Here is a 19,142-nt window from a genome sequence, read left to right as displayed (position 1 = left end):
ATGAGGCGGAGGGCAGACGGGCATGCGCATGTGCCGAGTTCCCAGCCGCCACGGCATCCGCAGTCGCGGGGGCGATATATTCAGATAGTGTGTGATTCCTGAATGCACTATTAGATATGATCAAATGTAACGCATAAGAGCACTTTAAATTCTCAAGGGTCAATGCAGGCGAGGACTGTTACAAATTATTCTGTTGCTGGCGATTCGTGGCTGCTGCGCAGAGGCAGGGTGTCTACCAAAACTGGGAAAACTGGGAATTCTCAGGGATTTTGAATAGTCTGGAAATACTCGGGGAATTTGTGCTTCTATCAGGGAAAATTAGCTGTAATTTTATTGAAAGGGAACGAAAGCCACAGTAATGCTGGCTCGCATAACAGAGGGGGAACACCGTGTCGTCAGGTGGAGGAGTTGCCAGTGTACAGTCAATGGCAGACTTTCCGAACACCCAATGGCTCCGCGGCACCATCATGCACCCCATAGAGTCAATGTCTAAGAATGTCTGAAATTTTGGACGCAAGAGCCCTTCACCATCTGATTTTCCGGACATTCTGCCAGGACCGAAGGTCCGAAACTGCATTAAGCAAAGCCACCGCTGCCGCCATTTTGATTACCTCGCCACCGTGGTAAACACTAGGCCTAGCTGCTTCAACATTCATTATTAAAGGGACACTAAAGGTTAATGTTAAGTCAACGTGGATTGTTGAAATACCATCCCAGAAACCCTAAACGCTCGTTTTATGCGAAGAAATTTATTTTAAGAGAAAATGCGTTCTGAAGTGTCTGCGTACCTCTAGCGCAAAATTGCCCGCCCTCCGATCGAGGAGTGGTGACGTGACATTGCGCCGTCGGTGAGTAAAACGGCGCCCGCAGATGGCGCTACGGCTTTCTGCGCAAAACTCAAACGCGCGGCCAGAAAGAGAGCCAAGACAGAGCCGACAGCAGCGCGAAAATGGAACTATGGTGGCTAGCGGAAGGGAAAGCGCGCGACAATAAGCTGGTCCTTTATTTTATGACGCCAACTTTGACACTCGTTGCAATGGACGACCCTGACGACACATTACGGGACTGTGTACAGTGGAACCCCGTTCATACGTTTTTCACCGGACCTGGGAAAAAAAACGTAACAGCCGGGAAAACGCAACAGTGAGGAAAGCTCCGAAAATGAATGAAAAAAGTGCAGCTTCAACTATAGACAATTTATTTCCACAGAGTGCGCTTAGGACTTGAAGAAGCCTAGAATGGTGGCTTGTCGTTTCTTTCGCTCGCTAGAAATCGCCACACGTTTCTCAATAGCCTGGAAGGCCGCATTGCTGCCAGCGTCGCTGTGAGGTGCGACGTACCTGCGGAGGAGGTCCAGAGCCGCGACGGCTTCTCCAAAGCTAGGATTTGGCAACTCCCCGGCATCATGCGGCTCGTGCTCCTCGTCGTCACCGCGCCACGGCAATGGCAACGGACGAATGAATATCCGCGAGAAATTTTGCCCTCTTTGGCGTAATCATGCTAACGTGCTGACGATTGTTTAGTATTGCTGCGGAGCGCGCGCGTCCGAGCAGCCCGGTTGCGCGCAGCGCGGCGTGGGAGAAACATAAACAAGAGAGGAGAGCAGGCCCGATAGGCGGAGCAACGCCACGAGCAACGCCAACTTCCGGTTTCACTTTAGCTTCACAAAGAGTGACGTCAGGGCCTCTCCTGAGTTTCCTTCCTCCGTGAGTCGACCCGGCCAACAACACCTGAACAACCATGCGGTGACCATAATGACAGTGATGATAGTAAGAGCATTTTTCACAAATGGCCACTTAGTGGCGGCCTCTCGAACTGGCATGCGGCTTCTTGCAGCCAGTTCCATAGCCAAGCCCGGCCAAGCCCAGCCAAAGCTCGTCAAAAGCCAAAATGGCAGTTGGAGCGCGTTGCCTACTTTAGCCCAGGCGGGTTCAGGTTGCGACGCATCATGCGGGAACGTTTTCACAGCTACTACGTAACAGCGGGGTTCCTTATACATTGGATCCTATGGAAGCTATGCCGGGACCGGATGAAAACGATGTAGCAGCCGGGGAAACGCAGCAGTGAGGAACGTAACAGCGGGGTTCTACTGTACAAGCCTTTGCCTTTGAATCCAGTCTGGCGTCTGATTGACAGGCAGAATCCACAGGAATACTACGACGAAGTGGACTTTCTAGCCCGGTAACGTTTTTCCAAGCGAGCTGTTACAGCCATACTGGCAGAGCTGCAACTGCATTGTAACAGTGACAACAGAGGAGAGCCGCTGCCTGCTTTCTTACAGGTCCTCATCACACTGAGTTTTTACGGAACGGGTGCCATGCAAACTGTTGTAGGTGGCCTTGTGTGTGTGTATCTCAACCCTCTCTGTGCTGATGTATTTGGGAGGTGACACAGCTAATATGCCTAGTTCTGTATGCCAAGTACGTTTGGCTGCCAAACGCCAGTGAAGCGAGGGTAGTCATGACCAGGTTCTATTCAATTGGGTGCATCGATTGTACTCGTATACCCATTAAATGTCCTGGTGTAGACGACGCTGGAGTCTTCCGAAACAAAAGGGGTATTCTCGGCAAACATACAGACACGCGAAACAAAATGCACGCAAAAAAAAAAAAAATGTCGCCTGCCCAATCGACATGGAGGAAGGAAACAGGAGAGGCCCTACCCCCTCCGCACGCTAGGAGAAAAGTGTGGAGGAAGTGACGTAGTAGGTTTTTTTTTTTTTTTTTTTGCTAATTTTTTATTTCTTTGCTGTAGCGGCCCCACCTTTTTGGCCACAATGGCGGCTTTGTTATTGTTCTGTGCGCACACATGTGTTGCTCCGTAGGTTTCGTACCGTGGCTAAGGCGCTGTGCGGGCAGGTTTGCGTTGGTCTTGTTACGCTGCATTGTCTGGACCGTGCTCTTCCGGATGTTGCTGTGGCCAGGTGGGACAGGGGGAACTAAAGCTTGCGAAATGAACGCGCATGCAACGCTGTACGCAATGTACCGCGCCACGGCAATGGCAACGGATGAAGGAATAACCGCTGGAAGTTTTGTCCTCTTTGACGGAATCATGCTAACATGCTAACGATTGTTTAGTATTGCTGCGGAGCACACAGCAATACTAAGTGGGTTTCACGAGAAATGTAAACAAGAGAGGAGAGCTGGCCCGATAGGCGGAGCAACGCCATGAGCGACGCCAAGTTCCGGCTTCACTTTCGCTTCACAAAGAGTGACGTCAGGGCCTCTCCTGAGTTTCCTTCCTCCATGCCAACCGAGCTCAGATGCTGCCATAGTTGCTAGACTGAGTTTCCTTTTCTGCCTTATGCATTATTTTTGAACTATTTTTACGTTAACCAAAGAAATGGAATTTGTGCCCCTGTATAGAAGTATAAATGCAATTTGAACAGTCCCGGCTTTACCTTGGCAATTCATTACAAATATTTTGTATTTTTTGTAAGTAATCTCGAAACCAAAAGCCTCTAACGTTACACCTCCTTTGGTGAGGCGCTTCTTCCGCAGGGAAGACAAAAGGAAGCTTTTAGTATTCGCGGTGGCCTTCAGACGGTGCCAGCGTTCAGGTAGCATGGAGGACTCCTTGCGGAAGGTAGGGAAACTGTCTAAGGTTAGGAGCATTTCAGAATCCGGCCCTGAGAGTGCAGTCCCTTCGTGCAAATGTACATCCGGCGAAGCAGAATCCGCATGCGATGCGTGTGGCATGGTACCAAAACCAGCGTTCTGAAGTGGGAGACTGATATTCTTGGTCACTTCATCGCAATTGGGGACCTGGCAGCCCATGCTGCGGCTGCCTAGATACATGAAAATTGTCCCATACTGGCGGCCGTGCCACTTGAAACAAGCAATCAACAAACACAGAATGAGTGCCAAGGGAAGGGAAGCTAGTCCAGGATGGCAGAGAATTAGGTGGTGTGATGAAATAAGGAAATTAAAAAAATAATTTGGAATGAGCTAGCGCAAGAAAGGGTGATTGGTAGGGATGTGCAAATACTCGACTATCACCGAATCGAGTAAAATACTGAACATTTGAATAATTCAATTTATTAATTGAATATCTACGATTAGATTCTTTAATACAGTAGAACCTCGTTGATAAGATCCCATACTATAAAAAGAAAGGTGCACCCCGACTCACAAATGGAGCTCTCATTTGTTTTTATCCCATGACACACTGGCCAGGTAACTTTGATTTTTAGCCTCATTCTATCAGTGCAGAATATCCGTATCTAGCTTTTGAAAGCATGACAGACATTACTGCCTATATCTTGGGAGATGCTAGGTACATTTGATCCACCTGAACCAGTTCATGAGGTGCTACACCCTGCCATTCGTTTCAGCGGTGCAGCAATGGCACCCTCTGAATCGCACCATTTGTTTCAAAAGGTGCACAAGAGGTGCAGGGCTGGTGACACTAGAGAATGTTGCTGCTCCTTCTCTAGTGTCACTGCCGACTCGATGCAGGTGTACAGGTGCGAAACAGCAGCACAGTAGACGACATAGCACACGGCCGCAAGTGTGGTGTGTCTATGCAGGCGCAGGTGTACTTGTACACCTCAGAAGCCGATCATACCACTGGTTCAGGATGTCAGCAACTTTGCGCAGTCCATGCACATAAGTCGGACACAACTTAACGCCTGCACCACGTCTGCACCTTGGCATTCGTTTCGAGTGTCGCACTGTGCCAGCACTGCACAAATCGAAGTAACAATTACTGAACTGCTTGTGAACCGCCGTAAACTGGTTGACAGTGTCGCAGTCAAATCGAACAGACCTGCTATTTGTGATATGGAGGTTGAAAACAGTCAAGTATCATACCCGTTCTACCAGGGGAGCAACGCGACAAACAAGTGTTTGCACCTCTTGGAGGCCCGCCATGCACAAATGCTTTTCCCTTTTTTAAACCTCTGGCTCGCTTGGAAGGCTCGCTGGGCAGGTCGGACGTTTGCACCTACAGTACAACTATTTCTGCACATTCATCCACGAAATCCTTGAGATCAATCTAAATACGATGTCGGCCGGTAACAAGGGCCCTTTTGCCTTCAGCGAAACACCTCGATTCGACAGCACAAATGAGAAACGCTGGCGCAGTATTAAGCGAGAGAGGCACTACGATCCTGAATGCCGTAGCCGTTTTTGTTTATTTGGACAGTGTTGCCAGCACAAGTAACGGATTTTAGAGTTGCCAATTGCATACAGTTCACTATCTTTACAACAAAGTGACCTGTGTAATGAAGGATTTTGGAGGTCCCAAGTACTGTAGAACCTCTTTCATACATTTTGGGAAAGAAAAAAAACAGAGAAAAACGTACTAACCGGAAAAATGTACGATTTGAAGTAACGAAAAAAATTTGACACTCAACTATTGAATGCGAAGCGTTGTGCAGATCGTTGTGTCATGCAATTACTTTTGTTGTTTCCCTGTTGCGTGATGCTTTAAGTGGGCGACAAACCAAAACGAAATCGAGCTGGTGGGTGATGCCGCCAAAGTTAGACGTGATGCCCACATCGTGCCATCTGCAGCAGGGAACAGCAGCGCATTTGGGTTAAGGGGGGACCTGGGCCTTGAGAAATACCATTATTGATATTGCTGCTAGAGGAATGAAATTTGTAGGTAATATGTAATTTAATGTGCTTGATGCAAATATGTAATTAGTTTCTCTCTATATAATGAGAAAAATATTTTATACAATTTTTCCTGTTCCCATGTTTCGGGATGACTGGCAGAAATTTTTTTGCAGTAATAGATGTGAAAGTTATGTGAAAGTATTCCTGAATGTTCAAAGAGTGCAGTAAGCATTGTCTCATGTTTCTACCTCTGTACTATCCAAAGTTACAAAAGTTAGAAGTTGTCACTTCACATGCGATATATATATTTTTTTACCTTCCTCAAAATTTCAATATGTTTTAAGGTGCCGAAATGTGGTATTATAGACTTACTGCACTCCCTGGGAGCCTAGCTATCAGATAAAGCAAGAATTATTCAAATGGGATGATTAGGCAAGTAACTATGCCTCCCGCAAAATTGCTAATTACCAAAAATAGCGTGTTGAGAAAAGTGGAAAAACTAGCCACCATGTGAAAAAAGCATTTTATTATCCTGGATGCATGAAATTGTCATAGCCAATGGCTCAGAAGGCTCTAGGGGAATAATCTGGATGGAGATTTCCTCGCTGCCTGCGCTTTGCAGCTGCTTGAAAAGCTGCCGAGGACATTCGCTTTCTCTCCACACTAACAACGCGACAACAGTCCTTTTCAGGGGGGACACTGCTATTGATATAATATTTATTTTGCATCAATATTAAACTTTGGAGCATTATTAAGATTCTTGTGATGATTTCAAATATGTCATTATTTTTCCCATAGGCCAATTACTTCTCAAGATAAATGAGATTCATTGTTCATCATTTGCATAAACAAGAGAATAATACCCGTGCTACAAAAATTCATATTGCCACACGCTTAGTACTAGAAAACATAGGAAACACAATGGTAGGAATACCTTTTTGATATAACTAATACAGTAGAACCCCGCTGTTACGTTCCTCACTGCTGCGTTTTCCCGGCTGCTACGTCGTTTTCATCCGGTCCCGGCATAGCTTCCATAGGATCCAATGTATAAGGAACCCCGCTGTTACGTTGTAGCTGTGAAAACGTTCCCGCATGATACGTCGCAACTTGGCACCCCGAACCCGCCTGGGCTAAAGTAGACAACGCGCTCCAACCGCCATTTTGGCTTTTGACGAGTTTTGGCTGGGCTTGGCCGGGCTTGGCTATGGAACTGGCTGCAAGAAGCCGCACGCCAGTTCGAGAGGCCGCATGAGGCCGCCACTAAGTGGCCGTTCGTGAAAAATGATCTTACTATCATCACTGTGATTACGGGCACCGCATGGTTGTTGGACGGGTCGACTCACGGAGGAAGGAAACTCGGGAGAGGCCCTGACGTCACTCTTTGTGAAGCTAAAGTGAAACCGGAAGTTGGCGTTGCTCGTGGCGTTGCTCCGCCTATCGGGCCTGCTCTCCTCTCTTGTTTACGTTTCTCCCATGCCGCGCTGCGCGCAACCGGGCTGCTCGGACGCGCGCGCTCCGCAGCAATACTAAACAATCGTTAGCACGTTAGCATGATTACGCCAAAGAGGGCAAAATTTCCCGCGGATATTCGTTCGTTCGTTGCCATTGCCGTGGCACGGTGACGACAAGGAGCACGAGCCGCATGATGCCGGGGAGTTGCCAAGTCTTAGCTTTGGAGAAGCCGTCGCGGCTCTGGACCTCCTCCGCAGGTACGTCGCACCTCACAGCGACGCTGACAGCAATGCGGCCTTCCAGGCTATTGAGAAACGTGTGGCGATTTATAGCGAGCGAAAGAAACGGCAAGCCACCATTCTAGACTTTTTCAAGTCCTAAGCGCAAGCTGTGGAAATAAATTGTCTATAGTTGAAGCTGCACTTTTTTCATTCATTTTCGGAGCTTTCCTCACTGTTGCGTTTTCCCGGCTGTTACGTTTTTTTTCCCCGGTCCGGTGAAAAACGTATGAACGGGGTTCCACTGTATTAGTAACTCTATAGCAATTCAATATCCACTGTTCCAAATGCGAGTTCCCTACTCACTGATCTAAACCAGAACTCAAGAATTTTAAAGCATAAAATCCGATATCTGTTCCTACCATTGTGTACTTTGCATACTCAGCTACAAGTAAGCCACAGCAAAAACTATGGCTCTACCTGCCTTGAAGGCACAGATACCGCTGCTGCAAATCAGCACAAATCAGCAAGACAAAAATCGGTGTTTTGGGAAAAAGAAAAAAAAGAACATTCACTTTTAACTAAAAGTGCAGAAATAATTTTGCACTATTTTGCAGTGAAAGTGGCTAAAAGCCACCAGGATTGTAGTCGCTCTGACCATGACCACGGCCACCCAAATATGCCAAAAACATCGTTTAGCGCCGTTCGCCGATTGCCGGTGGCTTGCATCGCGCGCGCGGCAAGGTTGCCGTTCACGCGGGTCGAGCTCCACGCCGACGCGATATCGCCGCAGCACGCGCACGTGATAACAATCTTTATGGCGAGGCCATATTCCTGTTCGCTTTTGCCTACTGCGACGTTACCGCCGCACACCTTGCGCTTGAGAAACGATTAGTGCGTTCACGGGGTCCTACCATACGGTCCCACTGACGATAGCGTCGACTGGTGCGGCTGCAGTGCCGTCGGCGCGAGTGAGCAAATCCAACTTCCGCTTTGTCGCTGGCGTTGACGCAAGAACTTGAAGTTTTTTTTTTAACATTCTCCCTCTGCAGCAAATCCGCACGCTGCAACATTGCAGTGTCACGCCGAACGCGGCCGCTGTCCGGAACACTCACTCGTAGGCGAGCTTGCTAGGCCTACTTCGGCATCGTTCGCGGCTACGGCATCACTTGCGGTTGGAGGCGGACGATTATCGATGTTCTCCGAAGAAATGGAACGCATTTGAAAGTTATAAGCTGATCGCTTCTTCTTTTTGCCGTAGTTGTGCCTCCTGGCGAACTTTTCCAGTGGATCGGTCATCGTTGTGCATTCGTCCCAAACCTACGAGACGCGCCGTCACGTCGCCTGCGGAATGGAGCAGACGACAGGAACCTCGCGCAGCCAACCACAGCACGCGTTTCTGATCACGCGCGCTAGTCGACGAATGGGATCGCGCGTTCGGACTTCTTTTTCTTCCCGGATTTTAACGTCACCGGCGAGCCGACGGTGTCACTTTTGGCGGGAAATTGAAGAAGAAAGGCTCCTCTTTCCAACGAGACCAAGATGACTGCGATCGCGCGCGTAGGAAAAGGGCTACGCGCCGCGACAAAAAGGGTTGTTTTTGCGCGGAATTCAGCTCACAGTGATGTTTTAAATTGATATTGCGGGCAAAATACTCTTCCGCGAGATCTGAAACTTGGTGAATTACAGGAACAGTAGTTGTAGGTACCGAAAATGTTCTTTTCAAAAAATCGATTTTTTTCGCGATTTTTTCGCCTCAAGACCCGTGTCCCCCCTTAACAGCTACTATGGTGAACTCTCACTTGAGTGGACTTCAAGGGACTGAAGGAAATACAGTCGAACCTCGATATATCGAACAGCGCGGTGATCGCAAAATAGTTCGATATAGCCAGAATTCGATATATAAAATCACGTAGAAAACGCGTCAAAAACTAGCGCAAATCAATCAATGAACCAATCGTGGCGCAATAGATACTCACATGAAGCTTCAAACAAAGTATTTATTTAGTTTGCTGAAAGTACTGAAGCAGCGTAGCCTGCTTCATATTGGCAACCGCGTGCTTGACCACGGCGTCCTCAACATAGTCCAAACGGTCCACAAGAGACAGCCCAGTGCCTTCTATTGCGCCGCAGTAGCGGCGTACAACGGCCAAAGCAGCTATAGCCTCAGTTGCAGTCGGGAGCGGGGCAACATCAGCGCTTGCTGGATCAGCCTCGGCAGCGTCTTCGTTTGGCCGCTCAGCAGTCACTTCTGCCGCGATCTCCACGTCTGTTAACTTCGCCATTGTTCCGGTGCAGTCGTCACCGCCAACGAAGTCCGCAATGCACATGATGTGTGGCTCAGCACCGACAAAGCGCTCCAACTGGCTCCACGGCCGCCTCGATCACGCGCGCACGGCGGGGGCAAGCCTCGCCTTGCGCGCGTGATCGAGGCGGCTTGCCCCGCCGTGCACGCATAGGTGCGCGCGTGATCGCGGCGGCCATGCTGGCTCCAAGCCGCCGCGTGTGTACGCCGCTACGTTCAAATGGCGCCCTCGGCGCAACCGATGTGGGCAGCTGTCATACGCAGCAGTTAGGAACGCCGATCGCGCCGCCGCTATCTTCGAGTGTGTTGCGGGAAAGCTCGCCTCATGTCAACAGAGCGCACTTGGTCTGGGGCGGCGGAGTTCGATATACCCATTTTACATCCGGCCCCGTTCGAAATAAAGAATTAAAAATGCATGCGATTTTCCATGTGAGATAGAAATTGTTCGATATACGCAATAATTCGATATATCCGTGTTCGATATATCGAGGTTTGACTGTAGCTAACTAAGCTGAATATTAACTAGAGTATGGAACAGCATAGGGCACAGCAGACTTCGAGTCCAAAGTGTGAAATGCAATTTATGGAATTACCTAAATTAATATGTACGAAGTGCGTAACAGTTGCATTGCTGCCTATCTCATTCTAAAAAAAAATTTTCTCATTTGCACTGGTGCTCTTAAAATGCAAGAAGTAACAAAGCTATCCAGACAGTTGTATGCACTTCCTCTGGTACAGCTTGTTGCTGAGATGCGCGAAGTCTCGCAACTTTCCAAGGCATCCTACAGCCTCGGCGAGAGTTACAGGATTTAAATCTGCCTCTGCCATTGCATCTTCCTCGTCACACTCTTCTCTTTGGCACAAACTCTGGAAGCAATTTCCATATCTGATAGTTCAGCACAGGTAACGAGTTCAGTGTCACACTGCACATAGTCTTCAAACGAAGTGTTGCTGTCAAACTCCAGCTGGTGGAAGACCTCTGTCCAAATCCCAGGGTCAATCGCCTCATTGCGCTGTTCCTCTTGCTCGCTTTCGCTGCACAGGGGAGAAAGGCAGGATTTATGCCACCAGTTTCCAATTGTAGCCTCCAGTGATGCCCCTCCAGTGGCGTCACTGGAGGGGCAATTTGAGGGTGGTGAGCATCAGCTTATGCCAGCGCTGCAGAGCACTAAACTTCGTTGAACTGATTTCAAAAAATGAGCCCAGGTACACTGATCAGGTTGGTTCAACTGAAGTATTCCCTATTCAGAAATTCGTTTAACTGAAAGATTTTTGTATAGAATACGTAGGAAAACCACCGGGGATTTTCTAAAAGTGTTATTATGAAATATTCGTTAAACCAACATTCGTACAACTGAGAGTTTGCTGTAAATTTGTGCAGTATGCTACCTGTGGCACTGCGCACTGTAAAACAGATGGTTTGGCAGCGATAGCTGTGAATGCGGTGTGTGATGACCAGGGCAGAGATTTGCTGGTACCAAAATAAACTGTGCATGCCGTCGTTTTCATGTGAGCTGGGTGGCTATGTACTGTTCTTGGTTGCACGCGCCTTTCCTTGTTCACATGGGATCCAGCGGCCGGAAAACGTATACGATCGCAGTCTGCAGCAGGGAATGGCAGCGTGTTTTAGTTATCACCTATTATAAAAGCGTGCGCTGTGCTTCCAACGGCACCCCATGCTGTGAAACAGATAGGCGAATATGCTTATCACAATAGAATTGTCGTTAATAGCTGTGAATGCCACTGGCGACCACGCTGGAAAAGCTTTGCTGGTACCGAAATGAGAAACTGAGTGCACGCCGATGATGTGTGTTCCTTGCGCATTTTCTTATTTACACGGGATCTAGTGGCCAGGAAACATCATACGATAGCAGTTTGGTGACGTACTGAGTGTTAGAACCAAAGAAATAGTTTTCCGGGAACGTATGAACTGGTAAAAAGAGTAACTCTTCTGAGTCTGTCTGTCTGTCTCTCTCTCTCTCTCTCTTCTGGATTGCAAACGTTGGTGCTGGGAAAACGTACTTAAGGGGGGAGGTGGGTCCTAGAATTTTTTTTCTTATTTTTGGGTGAATCTTTAATAAACTCCACTGTCTGGGGTAATTTTTCGTGCTGATTTCAGATCTGTAATTAGATTTCTGATAGCTGTAGCAGTTCAAAAAATATTGAGGTCTGAAGTCAAATTAATTTCAAACTTGTTACGGGGCTTTTTGATGATTGTGTCTTGCTAAACCAAAAACTAAATGCATGACACCATTGCTAAAGACCTACTGTAGGGGGTGATGCTATTTTTATTCATTTGGAAGCATTTTGCGGTCAAGAAAACAACCTTGCATTTATTATGAACATTTTTTTCTAATTAGCAGCAATTACTATACCTGAATGTAATTTTCATGACGGTGCAAGAGTAATAAAAATAGCATCACCCCCCAGATCATTTCAATACGAATAAAATGATACCACCCTTGTCATTTTTGGCCAACAACAACCCAGAAAAAACACCCGTAAGGCGGAGTACAGTGTGCAAAAACATTGAACTGAAATAAATGCATTTGAAGTTTCAAACAAATGTAGCTTTTGCTGAAGTGAATCTACAGCAATACACATGGCACCATTTTGAAGCTGTGTTTTGTAAGAATGGCCATACTAAATGCGTGACTGCACACTCTCAAAATAATAGCACACTGGCCACTGAACTAGCGCAAGAAACTTTATTAGGCACCGCGCTCTACAAAGAGCCTGGTGCCTGGGTTTCAAACCGAAGTGTAGAACTCTGTGTGGGCATGAATATAGTTCCAGTGTTGTACATGCAGGCTGCCTGATTGATAGCAGTCTCCATTACAATCAGTGAGGCACTTTTTTTTTTTTTTTTTCATTTGGTAGAATTGACCATGTTACTGAATGAAGGCTCCGAGTGTAAGTAGCCTTCCAAGTCATCTTCACCTGACAGTGGCTGTGGAACTTAGGATCAGAGAGCCAGTGATAGATGTGCAGCTGCTAGGTGCTTTCCAGAATTTTACTTTTGTATGATGCCTTGATCACTTCTGCAGCCAGGTGTGTGCCAGCCCAAGGGGCCTAGTGAACAGAGCTCATGATGAGGTTCTCTTTTTGAAGGGGTGGTATGACAGATATTGTTACGAGCTATCGTGACAATATGATAATAGAGTGAACGCGCAATGTGCTTGGTTGCGAGTCCGAAGTGCCGATGTGCGAAATGCATAGCTGCAGATACAAGGAGTCGACGCGCGAAATGCCTAGTCGCGGGCTCGAGGACTCGACGCGCGATGCGCTGGTTCGTGCAGTCGGAGGCGCCGATGCGCAAAATGATTAGGTGACGGTCCGAGAAGTCCGCGCGCGATGTGCATGATCAGAGTCGGAGGCTCCCTATGCGCGAAATGTTTAGCCGCGTTTCCGAGGATTGCGTGCGCGTTACGAATTTGTCACGAATTCAAAACACCGAGTGCTGAAAGGCTTAGCCGCATGTCCGAGGATTCCGCGCGTGAATCTTGGTCGCGAAGTCCGCGTCGCCGATGCTCGGGATGCTTAGCCGCGAGTCTGAAACGTCCACAAGCGTAGGGATCGGCCACGCTACTGCGATGTCCGCGTAGCGCCCGTTTTGACACGTCGAGATTACGGCGAGTGGAGACTCCAAACTCGCGAGGTGCAAAGAGCCAAGCAGACGACGCGAGTGCCGGACCAATGGCTAACCGCGCTAGAGTCACGTGGCGGGCGCGGCCAATCGCAGACTCCGGCACGACCTTCAATCATTTGCTTTTTGTGCGCTTGTTTCTGTATGGAGGAGATCGTTGAAGCGGCAAATTTGAAGACGGAGAAATGCGCTTTCCAACGAGACCAAGATGGCGGCGCTCGGTCGCGCCGTTCCGGAGATATTGTGGTGTGAAGAACGCTGTTCTTTCTTGACTTCCACGAGATTTTTCGCCACCTTGGCTAATGAAACGAATTTTTTTAGAGCACTTCTAGGTGGTTTACAGGGATGATATTTGGGTATCAGATAGAAAAAGGGTTATAGAAACTGAAAATGTGATTTTCAAAAAATCGGTTTTCTGGCCATTTTTCGCGATCTAAAACCCGCGTCCCCCCTTAACGGGAACGAATCAATGAGGTTCTACTGTACTTTTTTGAAAGCACGTTGGACTGTATACCCACATACCCACACTGCTATCTGCCATATTTCACATCTGCTACTATAGGGAGGCAAGTATAAATATCTTCTTAAAGAGACACTAAAGGTTAAAGTTAAGTCAACGTGGACTGTTGAAATACCATCCCAGAAACCTCGATACGCTTGTTTCGTGCGAAGAAGAGACTTATTTTAAGAGAAAATGCGTTCTGAAGTGTCCGCGTACCTCTGGCGCAGTTCAAATCACCCGCCCTCCGATCGAGGAGTATTGACGTCATGGTCTCATAGCGACGTTGCGCCGTCGGTGAGTAAAACGGCTCCCGCAGACGGCTTTTCTGCACAAAACGCAAATGTGTGGCCAGAAACAGAGCCAAGACAGAGCCGACAGCAGCGCAAAAGCGAAACTATGGTGGCTAGCGGAAGGGAAAGCGCACGACGATAAGCTGGTTCTTTATTTTATGACGCCAACTTCGACGCTCGTTGCAATGGATCACCCTGACAATGACACTTTAGCTCGCGATGCTGTGCTCGAGTTCAGCGATTTAAGCACTGATGAACGTGACCTGCTGTTGAGGGCTCGCGCTGCCGGCTTCGTTGCGTACTACTACCGTAGCTACTACGACGACGGCCTGCTTTGAAAGGCACTTCAGGAAGTCGGCGTTGAACTCGTAATCCTCTGGACGAAAGTGCAGCGAGCACACTATGCGATTTTTCGGCTCTTTGCCAACGCGCTGTGGCAGAGGTACGGCACTTAATCACTTTGAACGGAGAGGTTCACTCGTTGGCACACAGTGATAAGTAATGTTGGATTCGCCGCTGCAGCTGCCCTTGGCCAAGTTCCGCGGACCGTTCGCACATCCCACGACATCACATGGACGCGGCATTCTCGCTGCTTGTTCCAAATGCAAGTTTCGCGAGCCAGCAGAACCAGTGCAGCATGACGCGATAACAAAACGACTGAAACTCCAAAGCGTGCGCGGCGCAGAGTCGAGCGAAAACGAAACCTTCCGACCATCCATACTAGGACAACGTCAAAATGTTATTTTTTTCTTAGAATCGAACAGAAGTAGACAAGTAGCATTTTCTTCCGTCTTATAATCTAATGAAATGATCTTTTTAATACGAGTATTCGAGTACTAGTGACATAAATTATGATGAGGAGTGCATTCGTCATCGGGCTAGTACCGGAATTTCGCTGGGGGGTCTCAAATCGTGTCATGCATTTACCTCAATTTCTTGGGTACTAAAGCTCTGTTCGCGATTACATTGACGCCTTAAGACGTTCTAGAGCATTGCTTTATCACTTTAACTTGACTTTCTGGTAACCTTTAGTGTCCCTTTAAAGAATGTCACGAATACTGTTGTCTTTAATATTGCCCAAAAACTACACAACTTATTGCCATGTTGTCTTGCAAAGGATCCTATGAAAATTTTTAGAGAGCAGTCAACTTGGAAAAAAATCTCCTGCAAGTTGTAGATTAAAACAGCATAAATCAATTTTGTTGCAGGTCTGACATAAATTATTTAGGTGCTAAAAGAAATGTGACATGTGGCATGTCTGTGTTATGTTTCCAGGAGCTAATGTATTCATTGTGTATTTTAGGTGAGGGCCCTGCATGCACTGAGCCCGCCGCCAACAGCAGCGGCCTCGTCTTTGGCTGGTTTGGACGTACGGGCCATGGCAAACCTTCAGGTGGCAGGCATGCCCCAGGCAGTAGCCAGTCCTCCTGCTGCCTTGCTTTTCACAAGCACCCAGCAGGTAAAGCTGATTTTTCATTGAGCATTCTTAGTCATTTTACTTATGTGATGAACATGTAGAGCCAATCCCCTGACCCATTTGTGATTGATCATTGTGATCTGACTAAGCACCTGAAAGCATATATGCAGAGCTAAAAAATGTGATAGATAAGATGCATGCACACCTCCATTGCAGATTACTCAGCCAGCGGCACTCTACCAGACGCTGCTTCAAGACCCTGTGCCACGTCCTGTGGCCCACCAGTTTTCACAGGCCACACATGGCTATCCAGCTCCCCCACCTTTGGGGTCCTACCAGAGCTTCAACCAAGGGGGCATGTATGTGCCCCCTCCGCAAGCCCACTCGGGGCCTGACATGTTTGCTGCCACTGGAGCAGCTCTGCGGCTGCAGCCAACATACCAGGCAGGGCCGCCTGTGCCTACAAGCCAGGTGCTGGGCCAGCAAAGCCTGCCAACTGCGCAGCAGCTGCTGGGATCTGGCCGGGCGGCTCCTGGAGGGGCACCTCTGGGTACCTCGTATTACCCATCCCAGGGCGGCTACTACCCGTCTCAGCAGCAGAACCAGGCGCTGGCCTTTGGCTCGCAGCCACCCCTTCATCGCACCTACCACCCACCGCCCTTCAAGTCTCTGGAGCTCGCCACTGAGTTTGGTGCCACGCCACCGCCAAAGGCCCAGGCAAGCAAGGCCTTTACCCCTGGATCACCCTTTGCCTTTGGCCAGGGCCGGCAGTCTGCACCACCCACTGCAGCCACCACGGGAACAACTCCCCCGGGGAACTCCTTGCGGCCACCTGTGCAAGTGCTGCCGCTGCCTCCAAACCTGGTACGAGGCACCCCGCCAACAGCGCCCACCAAGTATCCTGCACCCATTCAAAGGCCCCAACAGGGTCTGACGCTGACCTCTACACAGCAGCCCCGGGGCCCAACTGCACCTGCTCTGCGAGCTCAGCAGGTGCGGCAACCCTCCAGAGCGCATTAGTTTTTTTTAAGCCGATGAAGTAATCTGCAGGTTATCGTGAAAAATATTTTCAGAAGCATGCACTTGGTGAGGGGCAACATGTGACCACACTGCCTGGCACTAGCATTAAAGTTGCTGTATGTTTGCAGCCACCAGCACGTCAACTGCCCACCAGTGACCAGCAGGCCAAGCAGCAGGCTGAGGCGGTCAAACAAGCACAGTTATTCTTTGCCCAGTCCAAGCCAACAGTCCCCGAGCCAACCACCGAAGATGGCCTGGTGGTCAACGAAAGCTCCGACGACAAAGCTCTGCCCCCCAAGGAGGCAGCCGAGGAGTGAGGCCCACCTGCTGGGCTAGGACTGGCCGGCGCCTGTACGGCCCTCACCGCCGCTTGGTTGTCTCTGGGAAATCATGTGCTGACTTGCCTATTCTCTTCTTTGCCTACACTGTCCCCGCCTCCCGTAAAGAACTCATCTGGTCCATGGTTTAATAAATGTGGTCTCCCCCTAACCCCTTTTTTTACTTTTCGGTCTCCTGTTGCCTTCAGCAAGGCATCAAGGATCTGAATTCATTTTTTTACATGTGTGCCGACATGGGGGCAGTGGGCGAACAAGGGAATTCTCTGTGTGTGAGCATGTGTGTGTAAGTGTACAATGCTGCTGCTGATTCATAGCCCCCTTCTCTGTCTGAGAGTTTTTGTCCATTTCGGAAAAGGGTAATGAAATTGGTCTGGCGAGCTTTGGATAAGTATAAATATTATACATATGTATAACAAGTGTGTAAACTGCCTGTACTGTAGCTGATCGTGTTTTTGTGGGCAGGCTTCTTCTGCCATGTTTTTTTTTTTTTTTTTCCCTCTGATGAAAAACATTTTCGACTTACTTTCCCAAGGGCCTTTTAATTTGTGCCCAAGTTTTGTGGATCCTCCCCAAAACATGTTTGCCTCCTTCCTGTGGTTGAATGTGTCTTTTTGAGTCTGTATTTCTGTCAACCTGGTGGTGACAAATGTGGTCAGTGGGAACCAACACCATTGGTTCTTCCCCTATTGCGTAGGAAACTGAACCAAAATGGTTTCCGTTCACGCCTCGAGCGCTTCTTGTGTAATACTTGTGGTGTACTTTTGCTCTTAATTTATATACACCCATATGGGAGGAGGAGGAGGAGGCAGGATCTGTTTTACCAGGCATACTGTAGGGGATTCCCATGCCTTGTTTTTTGAGAATGGCTTTTTAATTGTGTAATGTTGCAAAGGAGCATGCACTTCTGAAATTGTGGCTGCGGTATTTGAAGGACTAGTTTGTAAGAGAAAAGAAAAGCATTCTTGATGGTGTTGAAAAATGCTGTGTGTGGTATAAACAGCCAATGGGTGCACAATGTACATTTGAGAATGATGTGACAACTCTTCAGTTTATGCTGTGTAATTAGTGTCTATAACGGTAATAAACTGCCACCAAGTTTCGGATTGGGTGTTGTCACCATGGAAGTGTTGTGCAGTCATTTGCCATGCAGCAGGCTGATATCTGTGGCAATGTGGTGTCCATTGAATTTCGGGGAAAAAGCACCTGTGCTTTGATATTTTTTCTCCCTTTTTTTTCTTTTTAAAGGTTGTGTGGTGGTTTGTCATTTGTCAGTTAGCATTGCGCTGCATTTAAGTTTGTGTGGACTCTATTACCTTGAAGGTATAGTTCAGTGTAGGCGCTGGAAGCCATGTGATTCATCTAGGATCTGTGTGGCTGTCGTATATCCTTCCCCTTCTCCTCCATTTTTTTCCCTGAGATGCAGGCACAAGTGTCATTCTGTGCATTTCTGCCGCCTCGATTATTTTCTATTGAAAATGTGATGGGCACTTCATTGTATGAGGAGAGTTGCTGTATGTAGTTTTCTGCAATAAAGCACTAAGGATTATGCATCTTGTTTTTGCCTATTTTTATCCACGTTCAGATTGAAGTGTCTACAAATCTGACTGGCACAGCCCAGTGCCTATTTTTAGTTGAATGTTTGTGTGTACACCCTACTGCACGTTACGTGTGCAATGCATGTTAATATTTGGCCTCTTAATAGGTTTTGTAGCATAATTCATCCTATTCATTCTGTTTCTACACGTCAAGAACATTGCAATCTTAAAGGTGCTGTGCAATATGTTCAACAAAGCTTAAATAGTATTCATAGCACTGACATGGAGATGTATTCTCGGCAGTACTATCGCCTTCACGTGACGTGCTCAACCATCCAATCGGCGTGCGACTGATGGCCGAGGTGATAGTATCGCCAAAAGTGATAGTCCCCAGAATCTGTCCCCTGATGCAGCAATTATGTTCATATACTGTGTGCTTCTGCACCACTATTTATGGTTTGATAAGAACGTAACACAGTTCAAGTTGGTGTGGCATCATGAGTACTATGCGAAAACAATTCTTTACAGCCATTTTAACTATGGCCTACTTAAGGATGCAAGATAACTCTGCAGGGTGTGTTCACTTGGCTCACACACTGGCAACATAGCTGACCAACTATACTGTCAAATGTGTATGTAGTGGAAGATGTCTGGAATGTGGAGTTAAGCAATGTGCATTGTTTTGAAGTGTACATAACCATGACAGGACCTCGTAAAAAAGTAACTGTGGAAATGCTAAGCTGAGCAGGCTTGCCCACTATGGTGCACTAGTTAGTTTCCCCAACGAAATGACGATGCTTTGCTGATATTGGGCGTCTAGTGTAGCTACATTGGGAGTGTGAAGTGTATCCAGAG

At 47.9% G+C, this 19,142-nt stretch overlaps 1 protein-coding gene across 6 annotated transcripts in view; it reads left to right on the top strand.

Annotated features, from left to right (window-relative positions):
• Positions 1-18,300, top strand: part of LOC126548145 (uncharacterized) — a 239,071-nt gene extending 220,771 nt beyond the window's left edge. For all 6 annotated transcript variants that reach the window (XM_050196263.3, XM_055063733.2, XM_050196266.3 and 3 more), the window contains 3 exons: positions 15,281-15,436; positions 15,611-16,387; positions 16,543-18,300. In XM_050196263.3, the coding sequence (XP_050052220.2) occupies positions 15,281-15,436; positions 15,611-16,387; positions 16,543-16,731 (1,122 nt within the window). In that variant the 3' untranslated portion in view covers positions 16,732-18,300. The remainder of the gene's footprint in view (positions 1-15,280; positions 15,437-15,610; positions 16,388-16,542) is intronic.
• The last annotated feature ends 842 nt before the right edge of the window (positions 18,301-19,142 follow it).

The sequence above is a fragment of the Dermacentor andersoni genome, chromosome 1 (assembly GCF_023375885.2).
Source record: "Dermacentor andersoni chromosome 1, qqDerAnde1_hic_scaffold, whole genome shotgun sequence".
In the NCBI taxonomy this organism is placed as follows: domain Eukaryota; kingdom Metazoa; phylum Arthropoda; class Arachnida; order Ixodida; family Ixodidae; genus Dermacentor; species Dermacentor andersoni.
Note: the sequence above shows the minus strand (reverse complement) of the source record. Positions and strands in the feature narration are given on the sequence as shown.